The following is a 27934-nucleotide window of genomic DNA, read 5'->3' as shown; positions in this document are numbered from 1 at the left end:
TTCTCATACACAGGGACCTGGAGACTTCTGAGATCTCAAAAACTTTACAGATGGTACCCTGAAGTGAGGGAGAGGCTTTATTGTATGGAATAAGGTCAAATATATTTAGCAAATAAACATATAATTTGTATGACTCTGGATACTCTTTCTTTAGAGAAATCTTTCCCAACCTTCTAAATTAACAGTATATATGATTCCAAATAAAATAACGAAGTTAAGGCTGCAAGTTTACTCATATTTATACACATTTAAAATGCAATCACTCCACCAGCCAAAATGGCAGTGGTCCTGGGCATGGGTTCCTACTCTTAGTGCTGTTACTCTTCTGCCTTTACAAAATGCTAAAGGAAAAGAGGCTGGTGGAGGGTGGGTCATAGGTGATGCATCAACAGAGGAAACATGGAGACAGCACTGCCTGAAGGGCATGCCATGCAGAATGGTGTCAGCTGAAGAGTGCAGCTTGGTAGTCTACCCAGGGAGGAGGCAGCTGAGGTCAGCCCACCATGTGGGACTCTGCAGGGCTATGGAAGGGCCTCCCCGGTCAGTGTGGCAGCAAGTACAGCCCCCAGCAGCCGCTACTTGTGGTAAAAGTAACCCCAAGGAAAGATATGAAATACTAAAGCGAGTACTGAAAATGGATTTATTCTTTTGTACCTTCAGTTCTAATGATCCTGATGGACAGATGATATCTTTTGGGATCAAAATTCTCCAATGACAAAACAGTTAGGTAAAGGAAGCAAAAAACAGATATACTCCTCAGATAGTGATGAGATTTCACATATTGTTCATCGTATTGCTCCTCAGGATGAAAAACCAACAACAAATTTTATGCCAGGAATGTGGACTGGTGCATCTGCTATTATTTGTACTCTCAGTGTAACAAAAGGAAAATCAAGAGCAAAATTCGGTTGCACAAAGTTAAAAACACAAAATCAAGAAGAACTTATGAAGTTGGCTAAGCAATTTGATAAAAATATGGAAGAGCTAGATGTGATTCAAGAGCACAACAGAAATCATTTTACCCAAACACGTTAAAAAACAGTGACTTTACATAATGATGATATACAGATGCAGTCATTATGTGATACTGAGGTAGTTCGTAAAAGTGGCTCCAGTGAATGAGCTGAGACTCAGCATCAAGGGATTGAGAGAATCTTTTCAACCAAAAGGAGGAAGAGTGAAATGAGACTAAGTGTCAATGGCTGAGAGATTCCAAACAGAGTCGAGAGGTTATCCTGGAGGTTATTCTTACGCATTAAGTAGATATCACCTTGTTGTTCAAGATGTAGTGGAGAGGCTGGAGGGAACTGCCTGAAAATGTAGAGTTGTGTTCCAGTAGCCACGTTTCTTGATGATGATTGAACAAAGATATAGCTTTCACAATGTGACTCTGTGATTGTGAAAACCTTGTGTCTGATGCTCCTTTTATCTACCATATCAACAGAAAAGTAGAACATATGGAATAAAAATACATAATAGGGGGAACAAATGTTAAAATAAATTTAATTTGAAATGCTAGTGATAAATGTAAGCAAGGGGTAAGGGGTATGTTATGTATAATCTTTTTTTTCTGTTGTTGTTTTCTTTTTCTGTTGTCTTTTTATTTCTTTTTCTAAATTGATGCAAATGTTCTAAGAAATGATGAATATGCACCTATGTGATGATATTAAGAAGTACTGATTATATATGTAGAATGGAATGTTAATGTTTTTGTTTGTTGTTAATTTTTTTAATTAATAAAAACATACACACACACACACACAAAAGTGGCTCCAGTGTTAATGCTGTATTTCCTAACTGAAATGACTTTATGAATTTGTGTATTTTCAAGAACGTGTAAAAACATACTTTCTAAAAGAAAACGTCTGCTGTACCTACCTAGTCATGCCCAGTACTGCCCACTTAGCAAGACGAAGTGTCTGCTTTCCAGATAAAAAATACCAGCTAAAAGCTGGTGTTTGCAGCTATCCGCTGCCCGTTCCCATGGTAACTCCTGCCCTGCAAGCTAGCCTATGTACTCTTAAAACAAAGAATATTCAGGGCTCAGCCTTTGGAGTATTTTCTCACATACATTACATTTATGCGGTTTCTTTACACTATTAACCTTTTTATGGCTTACAAAGGTTGGCCTCTCCAGGGAATTATCATACTCATAACACTACTGGGCTCTTGTGTGAATTCTCTGGTGTTCAATAAGATATGAATTCCGGCTAAATGCTTTCCTACATTTACTACATTCATAGGGTTTCACTCCAGCATGAATGATCTTGTGGTGGCAAAGGCTAGAATTCTGACTGAAAGCTTTCCCACATTCATTGCATTTATAGGGTCTCTCTCCAGTGTGAATTTTTTGATGTACTGTAAGATGTTTACTCATACTGAAGGCTTTCCCACATTCAAGGCATTCATAGGGTTTCTCTCCCTTATGAATTTTCTGATGGCAAATGAGGCTGGAGCTCTGTCTAAAGGCTTTTCCACAGTCATTACATGAATAAGGTTTCTCTCCAGTGTGAATTCTCTGATGCTCAATAAGGTGTGAGCGCTGGACAAAGCATTTCCCACACTCATCACATTTATATGGTGTTTCTCTAGTGTGAGTTCTTTGATGGCGAATAAGCCATGAGCTATAACCAAACGCTTTTGTACATTTGTTACATTTATAAGGTTTATCTCCAGTGTGAATTAACTGATGTTGACTAAGGCGACAGCTCCATCGAAAAGCTTTCCCACACACATCACATTTAAATGGTTTTTCTACAGCATGGATTCTTTGATGTGTAGCAAGGTTTGGACTATCTGAAGTCCTTGAGATTTGAGATTTCTCCCCATCACACATTCTCTGAAGTTGAGCCAGAGTTGAGCTCTGGCTGAAGGCTTTCCCAGATTCCTTAAAGGTGTAGGGTCTCTCTCCAGTGTGAGTTTGCTGATGTCTATTCAGCTGTGACTGCTGAATGAAAGCTTTCCCACACTCATGACAACCACAAGGCCTCTCCTTTGTATGGATTATCTGATGGTTGATGAGGCTTGAAATATGATCAAAGGCTTTTCCACATTTCTCACACCTGTAGGGCTTCTCTCCAGTATGAATTCTTTGATGCTGAGCAAGGTTTGTGCTCAGGGAGAAGGTTTTTCCACACTCAATGCATTTAAATGGTTTCTCTCCAGTGTGGATTATCTGATGCTGATTAAACTGTGAGCACAACCTGAAGACTTTCCCACATTCCTCACATTCATATGTTTTATCTCCGTGGCAATTAGTTTGAAGTTTCCCCTGTAAGGAATAAGGTCGTTTCTTTTGGCAATCTTGACATTGGTTAGGTTCCTTTTGTGTATTAATTTTCCAATGCAGAGCAATGTGTGAAGTGGATCTGAAACTTCTGCCACACATATCACAGTTTTCAGATGTCTGATCTGTAGAATCTCTTTGATTTTCACTAAATTTGCGATCCAGGTTGCCACTTGTACCCAATTCATTACATATGTGGGAGTTCTCTTTGGTAAACATCTTCTTGCATGTCATAGTCCCTTTATTTAAACAGTTTATCTCAAAGAGGGAGTTCATCACTTTTGGGCCAGAACTGCTCCAATTACTGTCTGACCAGCCTTCAGACTTACCAGTGTCTCCAAAGCCAGAACTCTGAGGAAAATCCTGTTGGGGGATTTTGATCATCATTCCATGTGATTCTGATTTTAAAATATTCATGTCCTCACAAGTCTGTTCATTATCAGTCTGAGTAACAGAAACTGAAATAAACATAAAATAGAATTACTCCTTCCTCTCTGTACACAGAGATAAGAAAAAGACTACTAGAGTCGGGTAGGAGAGGTGTAGACTGCCATGGGGGAACTGCGTTCCCCTCCCAGGACAGACTGCATCAAGCACTATACTATTCCCATATGGGAAAAACACTATAAGAAATCAATGCCTTGGATTGTTTTCAAAATTTGGTTACAACCGCTAGAATGAGCTGAGACTCAGCATCAGGGGATTGAGAAAATCTTCTCAACCAAAAGGGGGATGAGTAAAATGAGACAAAATAGAGTGTCAATGGTTGAGAGATTCCAAACAGAGTCAAGAGGTCATCCTGGAGGTTATTCTTATGCATTAAATAGGTATCGCCTTGTTAGTCAAGATGTAGTGGAGAGGCTGGAAGGAACTGCCTGAAAATGTAGAGCTGTGTTCCAGTAGCCATGTTTCTTGAAGATGATTGTATAATGATATAGCTTTCACAATGTGACTGTGTGATTGTGAAAACCTTGTGTCTGATGCTCCTTTAATTTACTTTATTGACAGATGAGTAAAACATATGGAATAAAAATAAATAATAGGGGGAAAATATTAAAATAAATTTAGCAGGTTGAAATGCTGGTGATCAATGAAAGGGAGGGGTAAGGGGTGTGGTATGTATGATTTTTTTTTCTGTTTTCTTTTTATTTCTTTTTCTGAATTGATAGAAATATTCTAAGAAATGAACATAATGATGAATGTACAACTATGTGAATTGTGAGTTACTGATTACAGAACAAGAATGAATTGATCATATGGTAAGAATGTGTTTGTATGTGGATATGTTTCATAAATAAAAAATAAAATAAAATAAAATAAAATAAAATGACAACCCAATTAAAAAAAAGAAATAAAAGAAAAAAAAATTTTGTTACACCCATCAATGATTCTCCCCACTAAACCACACTGACTTCCTTTAGCCTGTAAGTTTCTGGAGAGGTTTGCCTGGTTCTACCTGGCCCCCCAACTGCCCTGCCACCATGAGGCCTTCCTGCCATCCACTTTCCTGCTGAACTCACTTCAAATTAATGTCTCCTTCTTTTCTACTCTGCAACCTCAGAGACCATCTCTGCTAAACACCCACTCAACTCCATCCCTACAGTGAAATCCAGGAGTCTCATTACAAGAGCATCAATCTCTCATGGACCATGGCTTATTCCTTAAACTTCAATGGTTAAGTCTCAAGTGACTTGCAATCTACCCTTTCATCCTGGAATGTTTCTTTGTGAGGAAAGAAGCTATCATTCACTAAGTATCTTTTATGTACAAGGAACAGTTTCTGGGTATGTCTCAGTCTTTACAACATCCCAGTGAGGTCAGAGTAGTATTTCCATTACACAGATAAAAAGAATGTGGCTCAAAGAAGTTAAGCACTTTGACCACAGTCATACAGCTAAGGAGGGAATTAGTAAGAACCCAGATCTGTCTAGCTCCCAAACTTATGTCAGCTCAGACCTTCTGTTATGAAAGGAAGAAAAGCTTTTGTGCAGTCAAGCAGCTTGCAGCCCCAAGTATTGCTGACTGAAGTATTAGGAAGTAACAAATCCATTATTCTACTATGAAATTTATCCCTTACTCTGGATGCCTGTCACTAGAAGATACTTGGATTAGGATTTAAAACTGTCACCTCTTAAGAAGGGTGAAGCTAGAGCTGGTCTCCTTTTCCACTCAATACCTTGCCACTGCCACCACATGATCCTCCCAATAATGTAATTTCAGTGGCTACCAGCTCTCCTGACACTGAACCTGCTCCAGACCTGCTTCTTTGCTGCCTGAAAGCAGCAAAGATTCACAACTGAATCTTTGTTCACAACTGACTGGCTTTCCACAGTGCTTGGAGTTGTCTGCCCTCAGCTCCTATAGTCTCACACCTTCTGTCCCCCAATAGACTGGCACAGTCCATTTACAGTCCCTACTTACTGAGAACAGCCCCACTGCACAGGCATGGCTTTGGCAAATATTCTTAAAATGGTGGCCCCTTGGAGGCCTGTGATTTAAGCTCAAGGCTTTCATTCTACCCTGGAGCACATTATTGAAAAAAAAAAAAACCCCAAAATCTCATTCTGCAAGTGGTTTTCCTTCAGAGAGGGGACACATGTCCTTGCCGCAAAACAAAGGCAGATTGCAAGTCTCTCCCAGGCATGCTAGAAACCACGCATTGGGGCTTTTGAAGGTAGACAAGAGTATAGTGAGAGGACCACTGCAGACCAGGCTCGTCCTCCCTAACGCTGGACCAACACGGCTTATCCATTAAGTGCAATGGATATATGCACTTGTGGTTTCACTTCCTATACCAGTCATGTACAAAGGACATTATTGGCAATGAATTTTTTTCTCCATACATTCCGGTTTATATTAGCATATTTTTGCTCTATCAGATCACATTCTTGCACTGTGAGTCCTGGGGATGGTAGACAACAGCTACAGGTCTGCATGGCAGGAAAACACCTTACCTTGTGGTTTTACCCCCAGGTTCTGCTTGTTGCCTAAAAACCCAATGAATATCTAATTTTGCCAACTATAGCTGGCGTTACGATAGTGCAATGGATTGAAGGGAGATTTAAAAATTTCCGTTCAATCTTGGAAACATTTCATAATGATCAGATCTCTTACCGCTTTACCTCCTTCCCAGAAGGGATTAGCAGTGAGTTTGAACAGGAAGACAGCAGAGAAGGTAGCAGGGACCAGGCCAGTAAGGCCAGGCCAGGTGGGGCTGTGGTCAACGACCCCTGTGTGAGGTGAGAGGATGTGTGTATGGAAGGAAGAGCACAGTCCTTATTTTTTACAATTCAGGATTTACCTGCTATACTTCCAGATAGCCCTACAAGACTACAGCATCTCTGACAGATAAGCCATGCATGTTTCAGTAGGCAGCCAGAGGAGAGAGGAATTCCTTTTGCTCCTTCATATCTCACTGTCATCTCAGAGCTGAACCTGGGCAATACAAGTTTGCAAGGGAGGCCTCAGAGCAGAGCACACTTGGAGAGGGCAGGAGTCAACTCCCTATCTGACAAAGGCCAAACACAGTCCACTGTCATGGAGCAGCAAATGTCCCTGGAGCTTTGAGAGTCTGGGATCAACTAGGGTCCAAAGAAGTTCTGAAGTGAACTCCAGGGTAGGGGGATTATCTCGGGGGACGGTTGCCTAAAGAAAGGCTGAAAAGAGCCAAGTTAAATGACAAGTATACTTCACATGGATGAGTATACAGTATTAGTAAAAGTGAAAAAATTGAACAAAGCATGGTTATGATTTAAAAAATGAATTTCATCTTTGCCAAAACACTAGGTGTTTTGGGCCCCTGCTTTTCTCTAATCAATCTTGAAGTCCCACTACTGGTCTGTTCCTTCCAGGTCTGCTGCTGCCTCCCTGATCATGTGTCTGGCAGCCCAGCTGATATCCTAAGGTGGTCACTGGTATCAGCCTCCAAGGCTGGCTTCCAGCCTCCCACTGCTGCAAGGCAGCATCACCTTGCACAGCCCTGCTGTCAGCAGCACTATGGGGGCACTAGCAGCCAAGATGTACTTTATCTCAACCACTCTTCATCCTCTCCTGCCCGATGGGGTCTGAAAAGGATGTCTTGAGGGCCTCCAGGCCTGAGACTCACCTGTCTGGGAGGTTCTTGGTATCTCTCTCTCTTCTGCTCCCTGCAGGTCTAGAACCCATGGCTCCTGCCCCTGCTCCAGCCGGGTTATCAGCTCAGGTTTGAAGACCAAGAATCCTGCTGTGGGGGCTGGAGGAGAAGGAGACAGCACATTGGCATGGTGGGAGTACAACACAGTGCTCGACCTCCTCACTGGTTCGGGATATAAAGGGACGGGGGGCTGATGGTAATCCCGGCAGCTAGAATGGGGAGTGATAGTAAAAGGAGTACTGCTGTTACTAGCACTGATCATACGAATAGTGGGGTTTGATATTGATTTATTGCTGGGGGTTTTATGTTAATAATAGTGGTGATGAAGTTGATTGCGCCTAGAATTGAAGAGACTCCTGCTAGGTGGAGTGAGAAGATGCACAGGCAGAGCGTCTGAAGGGAGAAAAGGGTGGGGATTTGGGCACAGGGGGAACACAAGTACCCACTCTCTGTCCAAATTGGTCCAGCTCCTGAGGCTGGACAGTGAGAGACAACTACACTTCCAAGTAGTAGCTGGACAACTACCCCAATTGTCCTGACACCAAATGAGTCTGCAGAGAACAGGGAGGGTTTTATCATGGGGACATGGAGGCTAGAGAAGAAGACCAGTCCCAATGCCAGCTTCACTCAGCAGACATGGCTGCCACCTCAATATAGGAGCCGGAACACTCAGAGAAGGGGAGATTAAAGTCATGACATAAACAATTACAATGATAAACTAATGTGAGACGGCTGAAGAGAAGACACTAGAAGAGCATAAAGAATTTGAAAAATACATATAAAAATAGCAGATCCTACAAAAATGAAATATATTATAGATCAAATTAAAAATATACTAGAGACACACAACAGCAGATTTGTGGAGGCAGAAGACAGAATAAGCAAACTAGAGGACAAAGTAACTGAATTTAAATTGGCAATGAATTTTTTTCTCCATACATTCTGGTTTATAAATGGTGAAAAGATAGAAAAATTTGAACTGGATCTCAAGGAAATGGTTGATAACACAAATAAAAATCAGTGGTGTCCCAGAAGTAGAAGAATAAAAGGATAGGAAGATTATTTGAGGAGATAATTGGGGAAAACTTCCTAACCTTTATAAATGACATAAATATGCAAATCAAAGAAGCCCAATGAACTCCAAGTAGAGGAATTTCAAACAGACATATTCTAAGATACATACTAATCAGACTAACAAATGCTGAAGAGAAGGAGAGAGTCCTGACAGCAGTAAGAGAAAAGTGATTCCACATACAAGGGAAGCCACAAAAGAGTAAATACTGACTACTTCTTGGGCACCATGGAGGTGAGGAGGCAGTGGTATGATGCATTTAAGATTCTGAAAGAGAAAAACTTCGAGCCAAAAATTCTTTATCCAGCAAAGCTGTCCTTCGAAACTGAGGAGACATTAAAATTTTTGCAAATAACAAATGGTGAGAGAATTTGCTAACAGAGAACTACCCTGGAAGAAATACTAAAAGGAGTTCTGTTATTTGGGGGAAAAAAAAAGAGATAAGTCTGGAGAAGGGTAGAAAATCAAAGAATATTAGTAACGGTAACTCAAAGGATAAAAGAGAGAGAGAGAGAGAAATATGGATCTGAGAAATAAAAACCAAAGGAGAAGATGGCTGAATCAAGAACTGCCTTTAGAGTAATAGTTTTGAATGTTAATGGATTAAATTTTTTTAAGTTATTTAAAAACTTATTCATGAATTAAAAAATGTTTTTTAATTAATTTTAAATTAAAAAATAAAACAAAGAAACACAAACATTCTTAATATATAATCATTCCATTATACATATATAATCAGTAATTCACAATATCATCACATAGTTGCATATTCATAATCATGATAATTTCTTAGAACATTTGCATCAATTCAGAAAAAGAAATAAAAGATAACATAAAAAGAAATAAAATGAAAACAGAAAAAAAATTATACATACCATACCCCTTACCCCTCCCTTTCATTGATCACTAACATTTCAAACTAAATTTATTTTAACATTTGTTCCCCCTATTATTTATTTTTATTCCATATGTTCTACTCATCTATTGACAAGGTAGATAAAAGGAGCATCAGATATAAGGTTTTCACAATCACACAGTCACATTGTGAAAGCTATATCATCATACAATCATCATCAAGAAACATGGCTACTGGAACACAGCTCTACATTTTCAGGCAGTTCCCTCCAGCCGCTCCATTACATCTTGAATCACAAGGTGATATCTACTTAATGTATAAGAATAAACTCCAGGATAGCCTCTCGACTCTGTTTGGAATCTCTCAGCCATTGACACTTTGTCTCCTTTCACTCTTCCACCTTTTGGTCGAGAAGGTTTTCTCAATCCCTTCATGCTGAGTCTCTGCTCATTCTAGGATTTCTGTCCCACGTTGCCAGGAAGGTCCACATCCCTGGGAGTCATATCCCACATAGACGGGGGAGGGTGGTGAGTTTGCTTGTTGTGTTGGCTGGAGAGAGGGGCCACATCTGAGCAACAAAAGAGATTCTTTTGGGGGTGATTCTTAGGCCTAATTTTAAGTAGGCTTGACCTATCCTTTGTGGGGTTAAGTTTCATATGAACAAACCCCAAAACTGGGGGCTCAGCCTATAGCTTTGGTTGTCCAGAACGCTTGTGAGAAGATCAAAAATTCAACTGGGGGGGGTTGAATTTTCCCCCATTCTCACCATTCCCCGAAGGGGACTTTGCAAATATGTTTCCACTCACTGATCAAATCACTCTGGGATTCATTGGGGCATTACTCTGGACAAACCAACAAAATCTCATGCCCTACTCAAGGTTCCATGTACTTATGCTGTTCAACCAACTATCTACATAAGTTATATTAGGACATGTACTAGTGAAAATATAAATTTTGTATCAAATAAACATTTTTTGCTTTAGTCTCACACATAAGTTGAAATTTTAAAATATTAATTACCATCAATTTTCAGCACTCTGCAGTAATGATATTCCTTTGTTCTTCCTCATGCAAAAACATTTTTAAAATCTGTACATTTAGTCACTATCATTATACACTCTAGGCATTCCTAGATTATACTACCTCAATCCTTATCACCTATTTTTCTTTGTGATTTCACTTATGCCTCCAGCCCTCCTCCCTCTATCATTCTCATATTCAGCTTCACTCAGGGTTTTAACATAATTGTATTACAGTTAAGTAGTTTTGTGTTGTCAATTTCTTTTTATATTCAGTCCTGTTGCACAATCTGTATCCCTTCAGCTTCAATTACCCAATATCTTACCCTATTTCTATCTCCTGATGGTCTCTGTCACCAAGGAAATATTACAAATTTGTTCACTAATGTCAGTTCGTATCAGTGAAACCATACAGTATTTGACGTTTTGTTTTTGGCTAATCTCACTCAGCATAATGTACTTAAGGTTCATCCATGTTGTTATATACTTCATAACTTTATTCTGTCTTACAGCTGCATAATATTCCATCATATGTATATGGCACAGTTTGTTTAGCCATCTGTCTGTTGATGGACATTTTGACTGTTTCCATCTCTTGGTAATTGTAAATAATGCTGCTATAAACATTGGTGTGCAAATGTCCATTTGTGTCCTTGCCCTCATGTCCTTTGAGTAGAGACAGCATATAGATGGGTCCTGTTTTTTAATCCATTCTGCCAGATTGTGTCTTTTGATTGGAGAGTTTAATTCATTAACATTTAGTGTTATTACTGCACGGGTAGTACTTTCTTCTACTATTTTGCCTTCTGGATTTTATGTGTCATATCTAATTTTCCTTCTTTTTACCTTTATTCTTGGTCTTCCTTTCTACACTCTTCTCCACACCTCTCTCTTCTGTCTTTTTGTATCTGTCTCTAGTGCTCCCTTTAGTATTTCTTGTAGAGCTGGTCTCTTGGTCACAAATTCTCTCAGTGATTTTTTTGTCTGAAAATGTTTTAATTTCTCCCTCATTTTGGAAGGACAATTTTGCTGGATATAGAATTCTTGGTTGGCAGTTTTTCTCTTTTAATAATTTAAATATATCATCCCACTGTGTTCTCGCCTCCATGATTTCTGCTGAGAAATCTACGCATCGTCATATTGGACTTCCCTTGTATGTGACTGCTTTTCTCTTGCTGCTTTCAAGATTTTCTCTTTCTGTTTGACCTCTGACATATTGATTAGTAAATGTCTTGGAGTACTTCTATTTGGATCTATTCTCTTTGGGGTAGGCTGTACTTCTTGGATCTGTAATTTTAAGTCTTTCATAAGAGTTGGGAAATTTTCAGTGATAATTTCTCCATTAGTTTTTCTCCTCTTTTTCCCTTCTCTTCTCCTTCTGGGACAACCACAACCTGTATATTTGTGTGCTTCATATTGTCCTTCGATTCCCTGAGTCCCAGCTCATATTTTTCCATTTTTTTCCCTATAGTTTCTGTTTCTTGTTGGATTTGAGATGTTCCATCCTCCAGTTCAGAAATCCTATGTTCTATCTCTCAAAATCTACCATTGTAGGTTTCCATTGTTTTTGTTATCTCCTCTACCGTGCCTTTCATTCCCATAAGTTCTGTGATTTGTTTTTTCAGACTTTTGATTTCTTCTTTTTGTTCATTCCTTGCCTTCTTCATGTCCTCCCTCAATTCACTGATTTGGTTGTTGATGAGGTTTTCCATATCTGTTCGTATATTCTGAATTAATTGTTTCAGCTCCTGTAGCTCATTTGAATTGTTGGTTTGTTCCTTTGACTGGGCCATATCTACAATTTTCCTAGTGTGATTTGTTATTTTTTGCTGGCATCTAGGCATTTAATTACCTTAATTAGTTTATTCTGGAGATTGCTTTCACTTCTTTTACCTAGGGTTTTCTTGCTGGATGAATTTGTTGTCTATCTGTTCTTTGACATTCAGTTCAGCTTTATCTGGACCTCTAGCTTAGGTTTTATTTAACAGAGGAGAATTTTTCAGTTCATGTTTTCTTGCTTCTTGCCCTGCTTGTATGGTGCCTTCCCCCCCACTCCCTGACACTTAGGAGGATCTACTTAGGTATTAGAGACCCCAGCTGGATTTTCCCAGATGAAACTTGCCTCCTATCAGGAGGAAAGAGTCACCTGCATCGGTTGTCCCTGAGGGTTAGAAAGACTTTCCTGTGAAGTCTCTGGACTCTTGTTTTTCGTATCCTGCCCAGTACGTGGTGCTTGTCTGACTGCAGGTCCCACCAGCATAAGATGATGCGGTACCTTTAACTTTGCCAGACTCTCCCTGCTGGGAACATGGTGGAGACAGAGGAGAGGTTGTAGGCTGGATTACCAAGCCCTGGGGTATGAATTCCTTGAGGGAGGGATTCCACCTGAGTTGGACTTCAACCCTCCCTTTGGGAAGGCAAAGACTCCAGACAAGCTCTCAAACAACCCGTTTCTGCCTATGTCTGAAGCAGCTGCAGCCTGAGAAGTCCTGCCGCTGAATCCAGAGGCAGTCAAGCCTTTGTAGAAACACAGCCACAAAAACCTCTGTTTCCTTTTTTTTTTTCTTTTTTTCCCGTCAACTCTGCCCCCTTGGTTCCAGGGCAAAAATCAGCGACCTCCACTTTGACCAGGTTCACCTGAGCTGGGGGCATATTTTTAGTAGTCAGAACTTGTTAATTCCACAATTGGTGTTTAGTTGGGCTCAGCCCCTGCTGCTGGTAAAGTCCCTTTCCTGTCCCCTCTGGGATGCAGCCTGTGGGGGAGGGGTGCCAGCTGCCATGGCTTGGGGAACTCACGGTTCTGGGTGGGCTTCCACTGGTTCAGCTGGTCCAGACTGGGGTACGCTGTGTGTCCGGTCACTGACATGGCCCAGGAGCTGTTCTGTACTGTTTCTGGTTATTTAGTAGTTTTTCTGGAGCACGAACTAAAATGCGCACACTGTTAAGCCACCATCTTGGCCTGGAAGTCTATCAATGGATTAAACTTTTGATTGACCCTATCAAAAGATGCAGATTGGCAAAATGTATTTAAAAATGTGATCCATCTATATTGTGTTTACAAGACTTATCTTAGATCTAAAGATACAAATAGTTTGAAAGTGAAAGGATGGAAAAATATATAACATGCAAGCAGTAACCAAAAGAAAGCTGGGTTAGCTATATTAGTATTGACAAAATAGACTTTATATGCAAAGATGTCATAAGAGACAAGGAAGAACATTATATATTAATAAAAGCAGTAATTCACCAAGAAGAAATAACAACCTTACATGCACCTAAATCAATGTGCTCCAAAGGACATAAGGCAAACACTGGCAAAACTGAAGGAGCAATAGACATTTCCGCAGTCACAGTGGAAAACATCAACAAGTCACTCTCTTCAACAGACAGAACAACTAGACAGAGGATTAATAAGGAAATAGAGAACTTAAGTAATATGATAAATGAATTAGACCTAACAGACATATATAGATCGTTGCACCCCAAAACACCAGAATGTACATTCTTCTCAAGTGCTCATGGAACATACTCCAGGACAGATCATATCCTGGGGCAAAAAGCAGGTTTTAAGAATTTTAAAATGAGTGAAATTGGGGTACATGGGTGGTTCAACGGTAGAATGCTCGCCTTTCATGCAAGAGACCTAGGTTTGATTTCCAGACTAATGCATCACCACCCCACCCCCAAAAAAGACTGAAAGTATTCAAGGTACTTTCTCTGATCATAATGGAATGAAGCTGGAAATCAATAACCACTGAAGAACTGGAACTTTTACAATTATATGGAGGTAAACAATAAACTCTTAATCAGTGGATCAAAGAAGAAACTGCAAGAGAACTCAGCAAATATCTGGAGATGAACGAAAATGAGAAGATATCAAAACCTAAGGGATGTATACCTCCAAATGCCTAAATTTCAAAGGAAGAGCTAAAACCAAAGACCTAACGGAAGAAACAAAAATAAGAGCAGCAAACTAACCCTAAAGCAAGTAAATAAAAGAAATAACAAGAATTAAAGTGGAAATAAATGAATTGGCAAACAAAAAATGATAGAATCAATCAAAACAAAAGTCGGTTCTTTTGAGATCAACAAGATTGACAAATCATTACCTTGACTAACAAAGTAAAAAAAACAGAAGATGCAAAGAAAGTCAGAAATGAGGGGGATCATTACCATTGACCCCAAAGAAATAAAAAAGTCAGAAGAGAATATTATGAACAACGGTATGCCAACAAACTAGACAACCTAGATGAAATGAACAATTTCTCAGAAAAACATGAACAACTCACACTGACCAGAGAAGAAATAGAAGACCTCAACAAACTATTAATCAGAAATTCAATCTGTCATCAAAAATCTCCCCAAAAAGAAAAGCCCAGGGCCAGATGGCTTCACAGGGGAATTTTACCAAACATTTTAAGAACTAACACCATTCCTGCTCAAAATCTTCCAAAGTTTTAAGAAAAGGGAGCACTACCTAATTCATTCTAAGAAGAAAAGATCAGTCTAATACTAAAACCTGATAAAGATACTACAAGAAAGGAAAACTACAGGCCAATCTCCCTAATGAATACAGATGAAAAATTCTCAGAAACATACTTGCAAATCAAGTCCAAAGGCACATTGAAAGAATTCTACACCATGACCAAGTGGTGCTGAAAAACAAGAAAACCAATTAATGTAATATAACACATTAACAAATGGAAAGGGGGAAATCACATGATCATCTCAATTGACGCTAAAAAGGCATTTGACCAAACTCGGCTTTCTTTCTCGATAAAAGCACTTCAAAGGTAGGAATTGAAGGAAACTTCTTAAAAATGATAAATGGCATATATCAAAAACCCACAGTCAATATCATACCCAATGGTGAGAGACTGAAAGTCTTCCCTCAGACTGAAAGTCTTCCCTCAGACTGAAAATAAGAAAATGACACCCACTGTCACCATGATTATTCAACATTGTGCTATAAGTTGTAGCTAGAGCTAGGCAGGAAAAAGAAATAAAGGACATACAAATCAGAATGGAATGAGTAAAACTCTTATTATTTGCAGGTGACATGATCCTATATCTGGAAAATCCTGAGAAATCTATGACAAAACTATTAGAACTAATAAACAATTTCAGCAAAATAGCAGGGTACAAGTTTAACGTACAAAAATCAGTAGTTCTAAATCAATGCAAATATTCTAAGAAATGACGATATGCAACTGTGATGATATTAAGAATTACTGATTATATATGTAGAATGGAATGATATGTTCATATTTTTGTTGTTAATTTTTTTAATTAATAAAAAAATCAGTAGTGTTTCTATACACTAGTATGGAGCTAACTGAGAAGGTGATTGAGAAAAAAAATTCATTCACAATAGCAACCACAAAAATCAAGTAAGAAAAATCAACCAAGAAAAAACTTAACCAAGGATATAAGTTTCCTCTACAAGGAAACTACAAAACATTGCTAAAAGAAATCAAAGAAGACCTAAATAAGTGGAAAGACATTCCGGGTACATGGATAGTAAGGTTAAATATTGTTAAGATGTCAATTCTGTGCAAACTGTTATATAGATTTAACACAATACCAACCAAAATTCCAGCAACCTACTTTGTAAACTTGGAAACATTATCAAATTCATTTGGAAGGGAAAGGGGCCTCGAATAGCCAAAAACAGCCTAAAAATAGAACAAAATGCAAAGACTTACTTTCCTGACCTTAAAGCTAAAAGCCACAGTGGTTAAAACAGCATGGTGCTCTGGGGAAACCCCTGATACCATCCCAAACATTAGGGACACCCAAATTAATAGGCGAGGCCCTTGATCTTGAGGCTTGATCTTATGAAGTTATGCATGGAGCTGAAAAGCTTAGTCTACCTAGATGCGTGCATAACAGTCACCTCTGGACGACCGCTTGTTGCTCAAATGTGGCCTCACTCTCTATAAGCCCAACTCTGTAAGTGAAATCATTGCCCTCCCCCCTGACGTGGGACTTGACATTCAGGGGTGAAAGTCTTCCTGGCAGCATGGAAGATGACTCCCAGGAATGAGTCTAGCCCTGGCACCATGGGATCAACAATTCCATCCTGAACAAAAGGGGGAAAAGAAGTGTAACTAAAAAAGTATCAGTGGCTGAGACAGTTCAAATAGAGTCAAGAGGCTACTTTGGAGGTCACTCTTATGCAAGCTTTACTTAGGCATTGCTACCTATCATAATGTGCCAAACCCCAACCAAAACCATTCCAGCCAATTCTAAAGAACACGTAGAGCAATATATAGGACTCTACAAGGTTCCAAGCAGTAAGGTAACTTTCCAGAAACCTATAACCTCCAGATGGGTCCCTGTACCAGATATGTCCTGAAACCCAGAGGGCCCAGCCTCTCCAGAAAATCAGCTTTTTTCCACCTCCATGCCCCATATCATTGGCAGCCCCTTACAACAGGAAAAAGTTAGAATGGCCATAGCCCAAATAGTGCTAAAGAGTTGGATAGAAAAATCAAAGGTGATGGTGGAGAAGATAGGTTTTAACAACTGAATATGATTGCTGAATCATTAAACTAACATTTCTTTTAGTCTCTAGTATCTTAGAGAGGCTAGAAGTAAACATCTAAAATTGTGGAATTAACCCGCACCAAACTCTGAAATCTGCTCTACAACAAATTGTTGTGCTGTGCTTTGAAATTTACTGCTCTTTTGTAAATATGCTATTTTTCATGAAAAAGAAAAATAAAGTTTACTGTGATGATAAAAAAATATTTATTTCTTCTAGCCACCTATGCTCTGCAGCAGCTAGAAAGAAAAATCTGAGATGGTATGGGAGCCCATGACAAACTTTGGGATCTGTCCTGTTGAAGAGTGCTTTGGAAACTATTAATTTTTTCTTTGTTTGCTTTGTATATATGTTATATTATACAATTTTAAAAAGTTAAAAAAAACAATAAAAAATGACATCTCTAGTCTCAAAAATTAAAAAAAAAAGACAGCATGGCACTGGCACAAAGATAGACATATTAATCAACGGAATCAAATTCAGAGTTCAGAAATAGACCCTTACATCTATGGTCACCTGATTTTTGACAAGGCCCCCAAATCTACTGAACTAGGACAGAACAGTCTCTTCAATAATAGGGCTGGTTTCTCTCTTTAAGCCCACCTCTGCAAGTAAAGCCACTGCCCTCCCCTATATGTGGGGTGTGAAATCTAGGGCTGAAAGTCTCCCTGGCAGCATGGGAACTGACTCCCAGGGATGAGCCTGGGCCTGGCACTGACGGATCAATCATCACCTTGACCAAAAATGGGAAAAGTGTAACAAATGAAGTATTAGTGGCTGAGGAAGTTCAAATAAAGTCGAGAGGCTACACAGAAGATCACTCTTAGGCATGCTTCAGTTAGACATTGCTACCTATTATAACATGCCAACCCCCAACCAAAGCCATTCCTGCCAATTTGAAAGAACACCTAGGGCATTATATAAGAGTCTACAATTGTTCCATATGCTATGGTAAATCTCCAAATCCTACAATGGGTCCCCGGACCAGGTAAGGCCCGAAACCTACAGGGGCCAGCCCTTCCAGAACATCAACTAGTTCCATCCCCCTATTTCATATTACTGACAACCTCTTCCAATATGGAAAAGTTAGAATGGGCATAGCCCAAATATCCCTAAAGAGTGGAAGAAAGATCAAAGGGGATGGTGGAGTTATACAGAGAAGGTTGGGTTAAACAAATGAATATGAGTGTCATTACACTGATATTCCTGTTAATCTTCAGTACCTTAGAGCAGCTAGAAATAAAAACCTAAAATCATGGACTTGTAACCCATACCAAATTCTGAAATCTGTTCTACAACTAACTGTTGTGATGTACTTTGAAATGCTTTTATATATTTATCATATATATATACATATATTTTTAACTGGAAAAGATATTTTGTTGAATGACATATGGAGCTTTTTATTAACTCCAAAACCATATATATATTTTATTTAAAGAGAAGGAGAAGTATAACAGGGAAGATAGGATTTAACAAATGAGTATGACTACTGAATCATTATATTGATATTTTTTTTTGTTTCCAATGTCTTGGAGCAGCTAGAAGAAAAAAACAAAAAACTGTAGAGCTGTAATCCATATCAAACTTTAAATTCTGTTCCATAACTACTCGTTAAAGTGTACTAAGAAATTTATTGCTTTTTTGTATATTTCATACACACACACACACATCATTAAAAAATAAAATAAATAAATGGAGCTAGAAGAACTGAATATTTATATCCAAAGGAATGACACAGGACCCATACCTTAACCCCTATACTAAAATTAACTTAAAGTGGATCAAAGACCTAAATATGAGGGCCACAACCATAAAATTCCTGGAAGAAAATAGAGGGAAACATCTTTAAAACCTAGGGATAGTTTGTGTCTGATGTTCCTTTTATCTACCTTGTCAACAGACGAGTAGAATATATGGAATAAAAATAAATAATAGGGGGAACAAATGTTAAAATAAATTTAGTTTGAAATGCTAGTGACCAATGAAAGGGAGGGGCAAGGGATATGGTATGTATAATTTTTTTTTCTGTTTTCATTTTATTTTTCTGTTGTCTTTTTATTTCTTTTTCTGAATTGATGCAAATGTTCTAAGAAATGATCATGATGATGAACATGCAACTATGTGATGATATTGTGAATTGCTGATTATATATGTAGAATGGAATGATCATATGTTGGGATTGTTTGTGTTTCATTCTTGTAATATTTTTAAAAAAATTTAAAAATTAATAAAAAAAAGACATAGACTGGCAGAATGGATTAAAAAACAGGATACATCTATATGCTGTCTACAGGAAATGCATCTTAGACCCAAGGATAAGTATAGGTTGAAAGTGAAAGGTGGGAAAAGATATTTCATACAAACAACAATCAGAAAAGAGCAGGAGTAGCTATACTAATATCCACCAAATTAGACTTCAAATGTAAAACAGTTAAAAGAGACAAAGAAGGACACCATGTATTAATAAAAGGAACAATTCAACAAGAAGACATAACAATCATAAATATTCATGTACCAAGCCAGAATGCTCCAAAATACATGAGGCAAACACTGAAAAGAAAAACAGACACATCTACCATAATATTTGGAGGCTTCAATTTCCCACGCTCACCAAAGGACAGAACATCTAGACAAAGGATCAATAAAGAAACAGAGAATTTGAATAATACAATAAATTAGCTAGACTTAGCCGACATTTATAGAACATTACACCCCACAGCACCATGATACAACTTTTTCTCAAGTGCTCTTTGATTATTGTCAAGGATAGACCATATGCTGGGTCTATAAGCAAGTCTCAATAAATTTAAAAAGATTGAAATGATATAAAACACTTTCTCAGATCATAAAGGAAAGAAGCTGGAAATCAATAATAGGCAGAGTGCCAGAAAATTCACAACAACAAAGTCTTAAACAACCAGTGGGTCAAGGAAGAAATTATGAGAGAATCAGTAAATATCTCACAGCAAATGAAAATGAAAATACAACATATCAAAATTTATGGGATGCAGCAAAGGTAGTGCTAAGAGGGAAATTTATTACCCTGAATGCCTCTATCAAAAAAAAGCAAAAATCAAGGAATTAACTGTCCACTTAAAGAACTAGAGAAAGAACAGCAAACTAACCCCAAAGCAAGCAAAAGGAAAGAAATAATGAAGATCAGAGCAGAAATAAATGAAATTGAGAACATGAAAACAATCAAGAAAATCAACAAAAACCAGAAGTTGATTCTATGAGAAAATAAGATTGATGGACCCTTAGCAAGGTTGACAAAAAGAAGAGGATGCAAATGAATGAAATCAGAAATTGAAGAGGAGACATAACCGCTGACCCTACAGAAATAAAGGAAGTAATGAGAGGATACTATGAACAACTTTAGACTAACAAACTCAACAATGTAGATGAAATGGACAATTTCCTAGAAAGGCATGAATAATCAACACTAACTCGAGAAGAAATAGATGACCTCAACAAACCAATCACAAGTAAAGAAACTGAATCAGTCATCAAGAAGCTCCCCAAAAAGAAAAGTCCAGGACCAGATGGCTCCACATGTGAATTCTACCAAACATTCAAGAAATAATTAGTACCAATCCTGCTCAAACTCTTCAAAAAAACAGAAGAGGAGGGAAAGCTAACTAACTCAGTCTATGAAGCCAACATCACCCTCATCCCAAAGCCAGACAAAGATATTACAAAAATCACAGACCAATCTCTCTTATGAATATATATGCAAAAATCCTCACCAAAATTCTTGCAAATCAAATCCAGCAGCATATTAAAAGAATTATACACTACAATGAAGTAGGATTCATCCCAGGTATGCAAGGATTGTTCAACATAGGAAAATCAATTAATTAATACACCTTATCAACAAATCAAAGCAGAGAAACCACACGATCATCTCAACTGATACAGAAAAGGCATCTGACAAAATTCAACATTCTTTCCTATTGAAAACACTTCAAGGGACAGGAATAGAAGGGAACTTCCTCAACATGATAAAGGGAATATATGAAAAACCCACAGCTAACATCATCCTCAATGGGGAAAAACTGAAAACTTTCCCCTAAGATCAGCAACAAGACAAGGATGCCCACTATCAACACTGTTATTTAACATTGTGTTGGAAGTTCTAGCTAGAGTAATTAGACAGGAAAAAGAAATACAAGGCATCAAAATTGGAAAGGAAGATAGATGTTGAAAATCCTGAAAAATCCACAGCAAAACTACTAGAGCTAATAAATGAGTATAGCAATGTGGGAGGTTACAAGATCAACACTCAAAAATCTGTAGAGTTTCTATACACTAGTAATGCACAATCTGAGGGGGAACTCAAGCCAAAAATTCCATTTACAATTGCAACCAGAAGAATAAAATACTTAGGAATAAATTTAACTAAGGATACAAAAGATCTATACAAAGAAAACTACAAGAAAATGCTAAAAGAAATCACAGAAGACCTAAATAAATGGAAGGGCATACCGTGTTCATGGATTGGAAGGCTAAATATAGTTAAGATGTCAATTCTACCTAAATTGATTTACAGATTCAATGCAATACCAATTAAAATCCCCAAAACTTACTTTGCAGAAATAGAAAAACCAATAATCAAATTTACCTGGAAGGGCAGGGTGCGCCAAATAGCTAAAAGTATCCTGAGAAAGGAAAATGAAGTCAGAGGTCACACACTACCTGACATTAAGGCATATTACGAAGCTATAGTGGTCAAAACAGGATACTGGCAAAAAGAGACATACTGACCTAGGGAATTGAATAGAGTGTTCAGATATAGACCCTCTCATCTATGGTCAACTGATCTTTGATAAAGCAGTTAAGCCAACTCACCTGGAACAGAACAGTCTCTTCTATAAATGGTGCCTAGAGAACTGGATATCCACATGCAAAAGAATGAAAGAGGATCCATATCTCACACCCTATACAAAAATTAACTCAGGATGGATCAAAGACCGAAACATTAGATCTAAGACCATAAAACTTTTAGAAGAAAATACAGGCAAATATCTTATAAATCATATAATAGGAGACGGTTTCCTAGACCTTACACCCAAAGCACAAGCACTGAAGAAATAAATAAATAAATGGGAACTCCTTAAAATTAAACACTTTTCTGCATCACAGAACTTTGAAAAGAAAATAAAAAGATAGCCTACACAGTGGGAGACAATATTTGGAAATGATATATCAGATAAAGTTCTAGCATCTAGAATATATAAAAAGACTGCTCAACTCAATAACAAAAAGACAGACAATCCAATTATAAAATGGGCAAAAGGCTTGAACAGACACTTCTCAGAAGAGGAAATACAAATGGCCATAAGGCACATGAAAAGATGCTCAACTTTCCTGGCTATTAGGGAAATGCAAATCAAAACCACAATGAGATGTCATCTCACACCCACCAGAATGGCCATAATCAATAAAAGAGAAAATGATAAGTGCTGGAGAGGATGTGGAGAAAGAGGCACACTTATCCACTGTTGGTGGGAATGTCAAATGGCACAACCACTGTGGAAGGCAGTTTGGCAGTTCCTCAGGAAGCTAAGTATAGATTTGCCATATGACCCGGCAATACCATTGTTAGGTATTTACTCAGAGGAAACGAGGGCAAGGACACAAACGGACATTTGTACACCAATGTTTACAGCAACATTACTTACAATTGTGAAGAGATGGAAACAGCCCAAATGTCCATCAACAGACAAGTGGCTAAACAATCTGTGGTACATGCATACAATGGAGTATTATGTAGCTGTAAGACAGAATAAAGTTATGAAGTATGTAACAAGAAGATGGACCTTAAGGACATTATGCTGAGTGAGGCTAGCCAGAAATAAAAGGACAAATACCGTATGGTCTCACTGATATGAACTGACATTAGTGAATGAACTTGGAGAATTTTGTTGGTAACAGAGACCATCGGGAGATAGAAATAGGGTAAGATATTGGGTAATTAGAGATGAAATTATATAGATTGTGCAATAGGATTGTTCATAAAAATTCAGAAATGGATAACACAATACTACCTAACTGTAATACAATAATGTTAGAATACTGAATGAAGCTGAATGTGAGAATGATAGAGGGAGGAGGGCTGGGGGCACAAATGAAATCAGAAAGAAAGACGATAAAGACTGAGATGAAATGGTATAATCTAGGAATACCTAGAGTGTATAATGTTAGTGACTAAATGTGCAAATTTAACAATGTTTTTGCATGAGGAAGAACAAAGGAATGTCAATACTGCAGGGTGCTAAAAATAGATAAATAATAGATATGTTAATTGAACACCATAAGTATATGGAAGCTTGATTAGGGCATAAGACTTTACAGGTTTGTCCAGAGTGAGGCCCTGATAACTCCCAGAAGGATGTGAACAGTGAATAAAAAAGTCTTTGCAAAGTCCCTTGGGGGAATGTTGAGAAAAGAGTAAAATCAAACTTTCCCCAATGGAGAATTCTTGATATTCTCACAAGCAGTGGGGACAACCAAAGCAATAGGCTGAGCCCCCAATCTTGGGGTTTGTTCATATGAAACTCAACTTTGCAAAGGATAGGCTAAGCCTACTTAAAATTAGGCCTAAGAGTCACCCCCAAGAGAAACTGTTTTATTGCTCAGATGTAGGCTGTCTCTATCAGCCAACACGACGAGCAAACTCACTGCCCTCCCCCTCTCTATGTGGGACATGACTCCCAGGGGTGTAAACCTTCCTGGCAACGTGGGACAGAAATATTAGAATGAGCTGGGACTCAGCACCAAGGGATTGAGGAAATCTTGACCAAAAAGGGGATGAGTGAAATGAGACAAAATAAAGTGTCAATGGCTGAGAGATTCTAAACAGAGTCAAGAGGTTATCCTGGAGGTTATTCTTACGCATTAAATAGGTATCATCTTTTTAGCTGAAGTGTAATGGAGAGGTTGGAGGGAAGTGCTTGAAAATCAGAACTCTGCTCTAGTAGCCATGTTTCTTGAAGATGATTGTATAACGACATAGCTTTCGTGGTGTGACTGCGTGATTGTGAAAACCTTGTGTCTGAAGCTCCTTTCATCTATCTTATTGACAGATAAGTAAAACATATGGAATAAAAATAATAGGGGGAATAAATGTTAAAATAAATTTACTAGATTGAAATGCTAGTGATCAATGAAAGGGAGGGGTAAGGGGTATGATATCTATGAATTTTTTCCTGTTTTCTCTTTATTTCTTTTTCTGAATTGATGCAAATGTTTTAAGAAATGATCATGATGATCAATATACAACTATGTGATATAAATAAATAAATAAATTTTAAACATGGTTAAAATGCCAAAGTTCATGACATAGCCATATGTTGACATAAAAAAAAATTTAAACTTAGTAGAAAAAAAAAAAAAGAACCTCCCTGGCTACTATGGAACCTAGAAACCCCACCCTGATCCTCCACCCCAAGGGCCCAGGATGATCACAGGACCATAGAGCCAAGTAGGCAGAAAGTTCAGTAGCAGGTGGGAGAGGTGCAGTACAAAGAAGGTGAGAAAAACACCTCTTGACAGTTATCTGAGCATGCCAAGCAGTGAGCACATCTTGCCAGAACACAAAGATGGACATTAAGCATGTCCAACTGGGTGCCTATGGTGAGGGGAGGGAAATGGGAGACAAAGACAGAAGGACCGGAGAGGGGAAGACGCGTCTGACTGTCCCATGTACACACAGTGGTCCCAAGAACATCTCTGCTGCCCCTTGATTCAGTTCTACAACCATTTCCTAAGATACCATGAGCCTACGATTTATTCTTGTCTTAGCTGCTTCAGGTTAATTTAAGCTATCCTAGCCAAAAAAGTGGCTTTACTAGGTCCCATTATTCCACTTCTCCCATAGGGGTTGAATCACATGACATGTGTAAAGCACAGGCCTGCCTGGCACACAGTAAGCCCTTCTAGGCCAGCTCTGGACCCACAGCTCCCACCCTACAGGCTGGCCATAAGAGCATGAAGAATCACAGGCCCAAGGCCCTATTTAGGCCCAGAGAGCCTCAACAATCCCAGCCCCTGGCACAGGCCTGGGTGGGCTGGGTGATGATCAGCAACATGCCCGGGGGGGGGGGGGAGTATCTGAAGGTATAGCCTCACCTAGCTCAGACACACTGCTGTGGTTCTCCAGCATCACTTCCCTGTAGAGGGCTCTCTGGCCAGGGTCCAGACACTGCCACTCTTCCCGTGAGAAGTGCACGGCCACATCTCCAAATGTCACCACCTCCTGAAAAAACACACAGCAGTGCCGCACTGAGACCTGGTGACAGCCTTATTCTGGCATAGCCACAACGCCTGCCTCAAGCAGATGTACCACACGGGTGAGAAGAGTTGGTCATAACCCCTTTGGGATTAAAATTCTGGGGACAGGGGAGCAACCCAGGGTCTACGGCAAAGAACCTACCCACCTCAAGAGCCTTAGTTTGGTCTGGACAGGGTATGTTCAGTTCTTAGGGATAGAAGCAAAAGGGGCATGCCTGCAGGGTCTGAGCCCAGGGCCCAGTGGATGCCCAGAGATGGATAAAGGTAGAGGACCTCACGGGACAAATGAGGGCAGAACTTTGTCAGGCTTCCTACCATGAGGTTGAGTGGGTGTCCACACGTCTTGGCCAGGATCCCTGTTGGCAGTTTTGAAAGAGAGGTCAGGGTGCTCGACGCCCTCAATTTCCAGTATAATCAACGGGTATTGTGCTCTCCACTCCCTTATACCCAACTCCAGATATTCTCTTGCAGGGACAGGGTTTTGTTCATCTTCTTGTGTATGTGTGTGTCACTACACAAACATGTAAAGTTGCTACATGCGAGGCACTTGACCAAAACAATGGGACTACAGGTGTGAAGAAAAAGACAAGGACCTTGCCTTCACAGAACACAGTCTAGTGAAGCAAAGGGTAAAATAATCACAGAAATACAAATCTGCAACCATGAGAGTGCTTAAGTACAAAAGACTATCAAAACATTCATAGCAGGAAAATGACTTAGTGTGATGTGTCACCTCCCTGAGGATGTGATCAGACTATAGGCTGTACAGGAGCTAACAAGGCCAACGGGGTAGAGGTGGGGAGGGCACTTCAGGCAATGGGAACAGCACTGCAAAGGGCCTGAGGCAGGGAGGACTCCTGTTGAATGGAGCCAGTGGCTGGATGACAGGCAGCAAAGGAAGCAGGGAGTAACTGCAGGCTGGAGTAGACTGGAGCCACATGGACTAGATAGCGGGCTGGGTACTGGAATTCCAGGAATCAAGAAAGCTGCAGGTGGAGGACAGCCAGAGAGCCCAGGAACTCCTCCCTTCACAGTTCTCCAACTCCAGCCTCCAGCCACAATGCTCATGACCCATCAGCTCCTTGAAAGGGGCAGGGAGATTGCACCAGCTCCAAAGTTGTGAGATGAATCGGATCACCCACCTCAACTGAGCCACTGGGTCCAGGCCCTCTCCCTGTGAGGTCAGAATAAAGAGTAAGAGGGCTTCCTCGAGTTTAGGTCTCAGAAGGCGGCGCCGGCACCGGGAAATAGTGGGGCAGGCCCTCAGCAACAGCCAGAATTCAAATACACAGGAATATGAAAGGAAATCGCCAATTCCACCCAAGGCACCGCCCTTTTTGCACCATCACAAATTCTAGGCCTTCAAGAAGCAACAAATGAGGAAGAGAGGACCCTAAGAGGGGGTGACTACGCAGGAGAGATTGGGACTCTCCTGGGCAGATCTAGAAAAGAAGAGAAAGCCGCGACTGGCTGAGGCCCCGGATCCAGGAATCTGGCCTGCGTGTGACAGCGGGGCTTGGTCATACGACCCCCCGCCCCGCGCTGACCACCTCCAGACCGCACTCAAGGTCTCCCCACGCCGGACCGAACCCAGAGAAGGGCGGGAGGTGGGCGGACGACTCAGACGGCCTCTGCAGCACCGCGCAGACTCACTCTCCCATAGGAGCGCGCGAAGATTGCGACAGCTCAACGACGGCGGAAACGTGCCTAGGACGTCAGTCCCCGCCCTGTGGCCTTCCTGCCGCTCTAGGCCGCACGAAGGCTTGGCCGTCTTGGTGGTGCCGAGTCCGGCCGCCCCGGCAACGAGGACGGGGCGGGGCCAGAGACCGTTGAGATGACCTCCTCCGGGGGCGCGTCCAGAGCCTGTGGGCGTGGCCACCCCGGGATCGCGTCCAGAGCTTGTGGGCGGGGCCACTCTGGGGGCGGAGCCAGAGCCTGGGGACTGCAGTCCGCCCCACCTTTGCAGGAGCTGACGCCCGGCGAGCGTGTGTTGGGACCCCGGGGACGCCCTGGTCGTCCAACGCGCTGGTTCCCAACACTGCACCCGATGCCCCGCACAGCATAAGCCATCAACTGCTCTAAATCAAAAAAACACCTGCTGGGCACCTGCCTGGCTCCGGGGTGGCGGCGACAACCCTGCCAAGGTGGGGGACGCTCGACAAGGGGGCGGCCAGCTGCGGGGCGAGGCGGCCGCGCTCTCTGCTCAGCCGGTGTTTTCCTGGTGGGCGAGGCGGGAGGGGCGGGCGGCCCAACGCAGGGTCGTGGGGTGGGATAGGGGATGAGCCCCGGGAGCGCTGCTGAGAGCGAACATCCCTTCCTGAACCTCCGAGACCCCGGGAAAGGGGCGGTGGGGTGGGGCGGAGCCTCAGAGCTCCGTGCAGCGCTGGGTTGCGAGCGTCCCGGAGACCCCCTGGGCGCCGGCCTGGGCCGGGAGGCGAGTCCCGTAGAGGCAAAGCAGGCCGTTCACCTGCTTTCCTTTCCTGACCAAAGGCGCGGAAGCGACCGCGAACACCCTCGAGGAACATTCGAGGCAGCTAGGTTCGGAGGCTGTGGCTCCTTCCCCTTCTCACCGTCTGTGTTAGTTAGTGGAGAGGGCCCGGGCTTCTCTCCTTCCTTTCTTTAACTTATTTTGAAATACCTAAAAATTACAGGAAGTTGCAGAGATAATACAGAGCGGTCCCTGGTACCCATTTCCACTTAACGCTAGTAGCTACATCTTACTTTACC

General features: G+C 40.5%; 1 protein-coding gene across 5 annotated transcripts; it reads right to left on the bottom strand.

Annotated features, from left to right (window-relative positions):
- Positions 1-1317: 1317 nt before the first annotated feature.
- LOC143688472 (zinc finger protein 7-like) lies at positions 1318-26974 on the bottom strand. Of its 5 annotated transcripts, none has more exons than XM_077166419.1 (5): positions 26798-26974; positions 25523-25563; positions 25046-25172; positions 7392-7517; positions 1318-3744 (listed from the first exon to the last, which is right to left on the bottom strand). In XM_077166419.1, exons 2-5 carry the CDS (start codon positions 25523-25525, stop codon positions 2159-2161), a joined length of 1842 nt encoding a protein of 613 aa, XP_077022534.1. In that variant the 5' UTR covers positions 25526-25563; positions 26798-26974; the 3' UTR covers positions 1318-2158. The 5 variants fall into 5 exon arrangements, with proteins under 5 accessions (XP_077022534.1, XP_077022536.1, XP_077022532.1 ...); XM_077166421.1 differs by having other exon boundaries at positions 26861-26974; XM_077166417.1 differs by having other exon boundaries at positions 26350-26912.
- Positions 26975-27934: the final 960 nt, after the last annotated feature.

Source organism: Tamandua tetradactyla, chromosome 6 (genome assembly GCF_023851605.1).
Source record: "Tamandua tetradactyla isolate mTamTet1 chromosome 6, mTamTet1.pri, whole genome shotgun sequence".
Taxonomy (NCBI): domain Eukaryota; kingdom Metazoa; phylum Chordata; class Mammalia; order Pilosa; family Myrmecophagidae; genus Tamandua; species Tamandua tetradactyla.
This window is presented reverse-complemented; position numbering and strand designations above follow the sequence as displayed.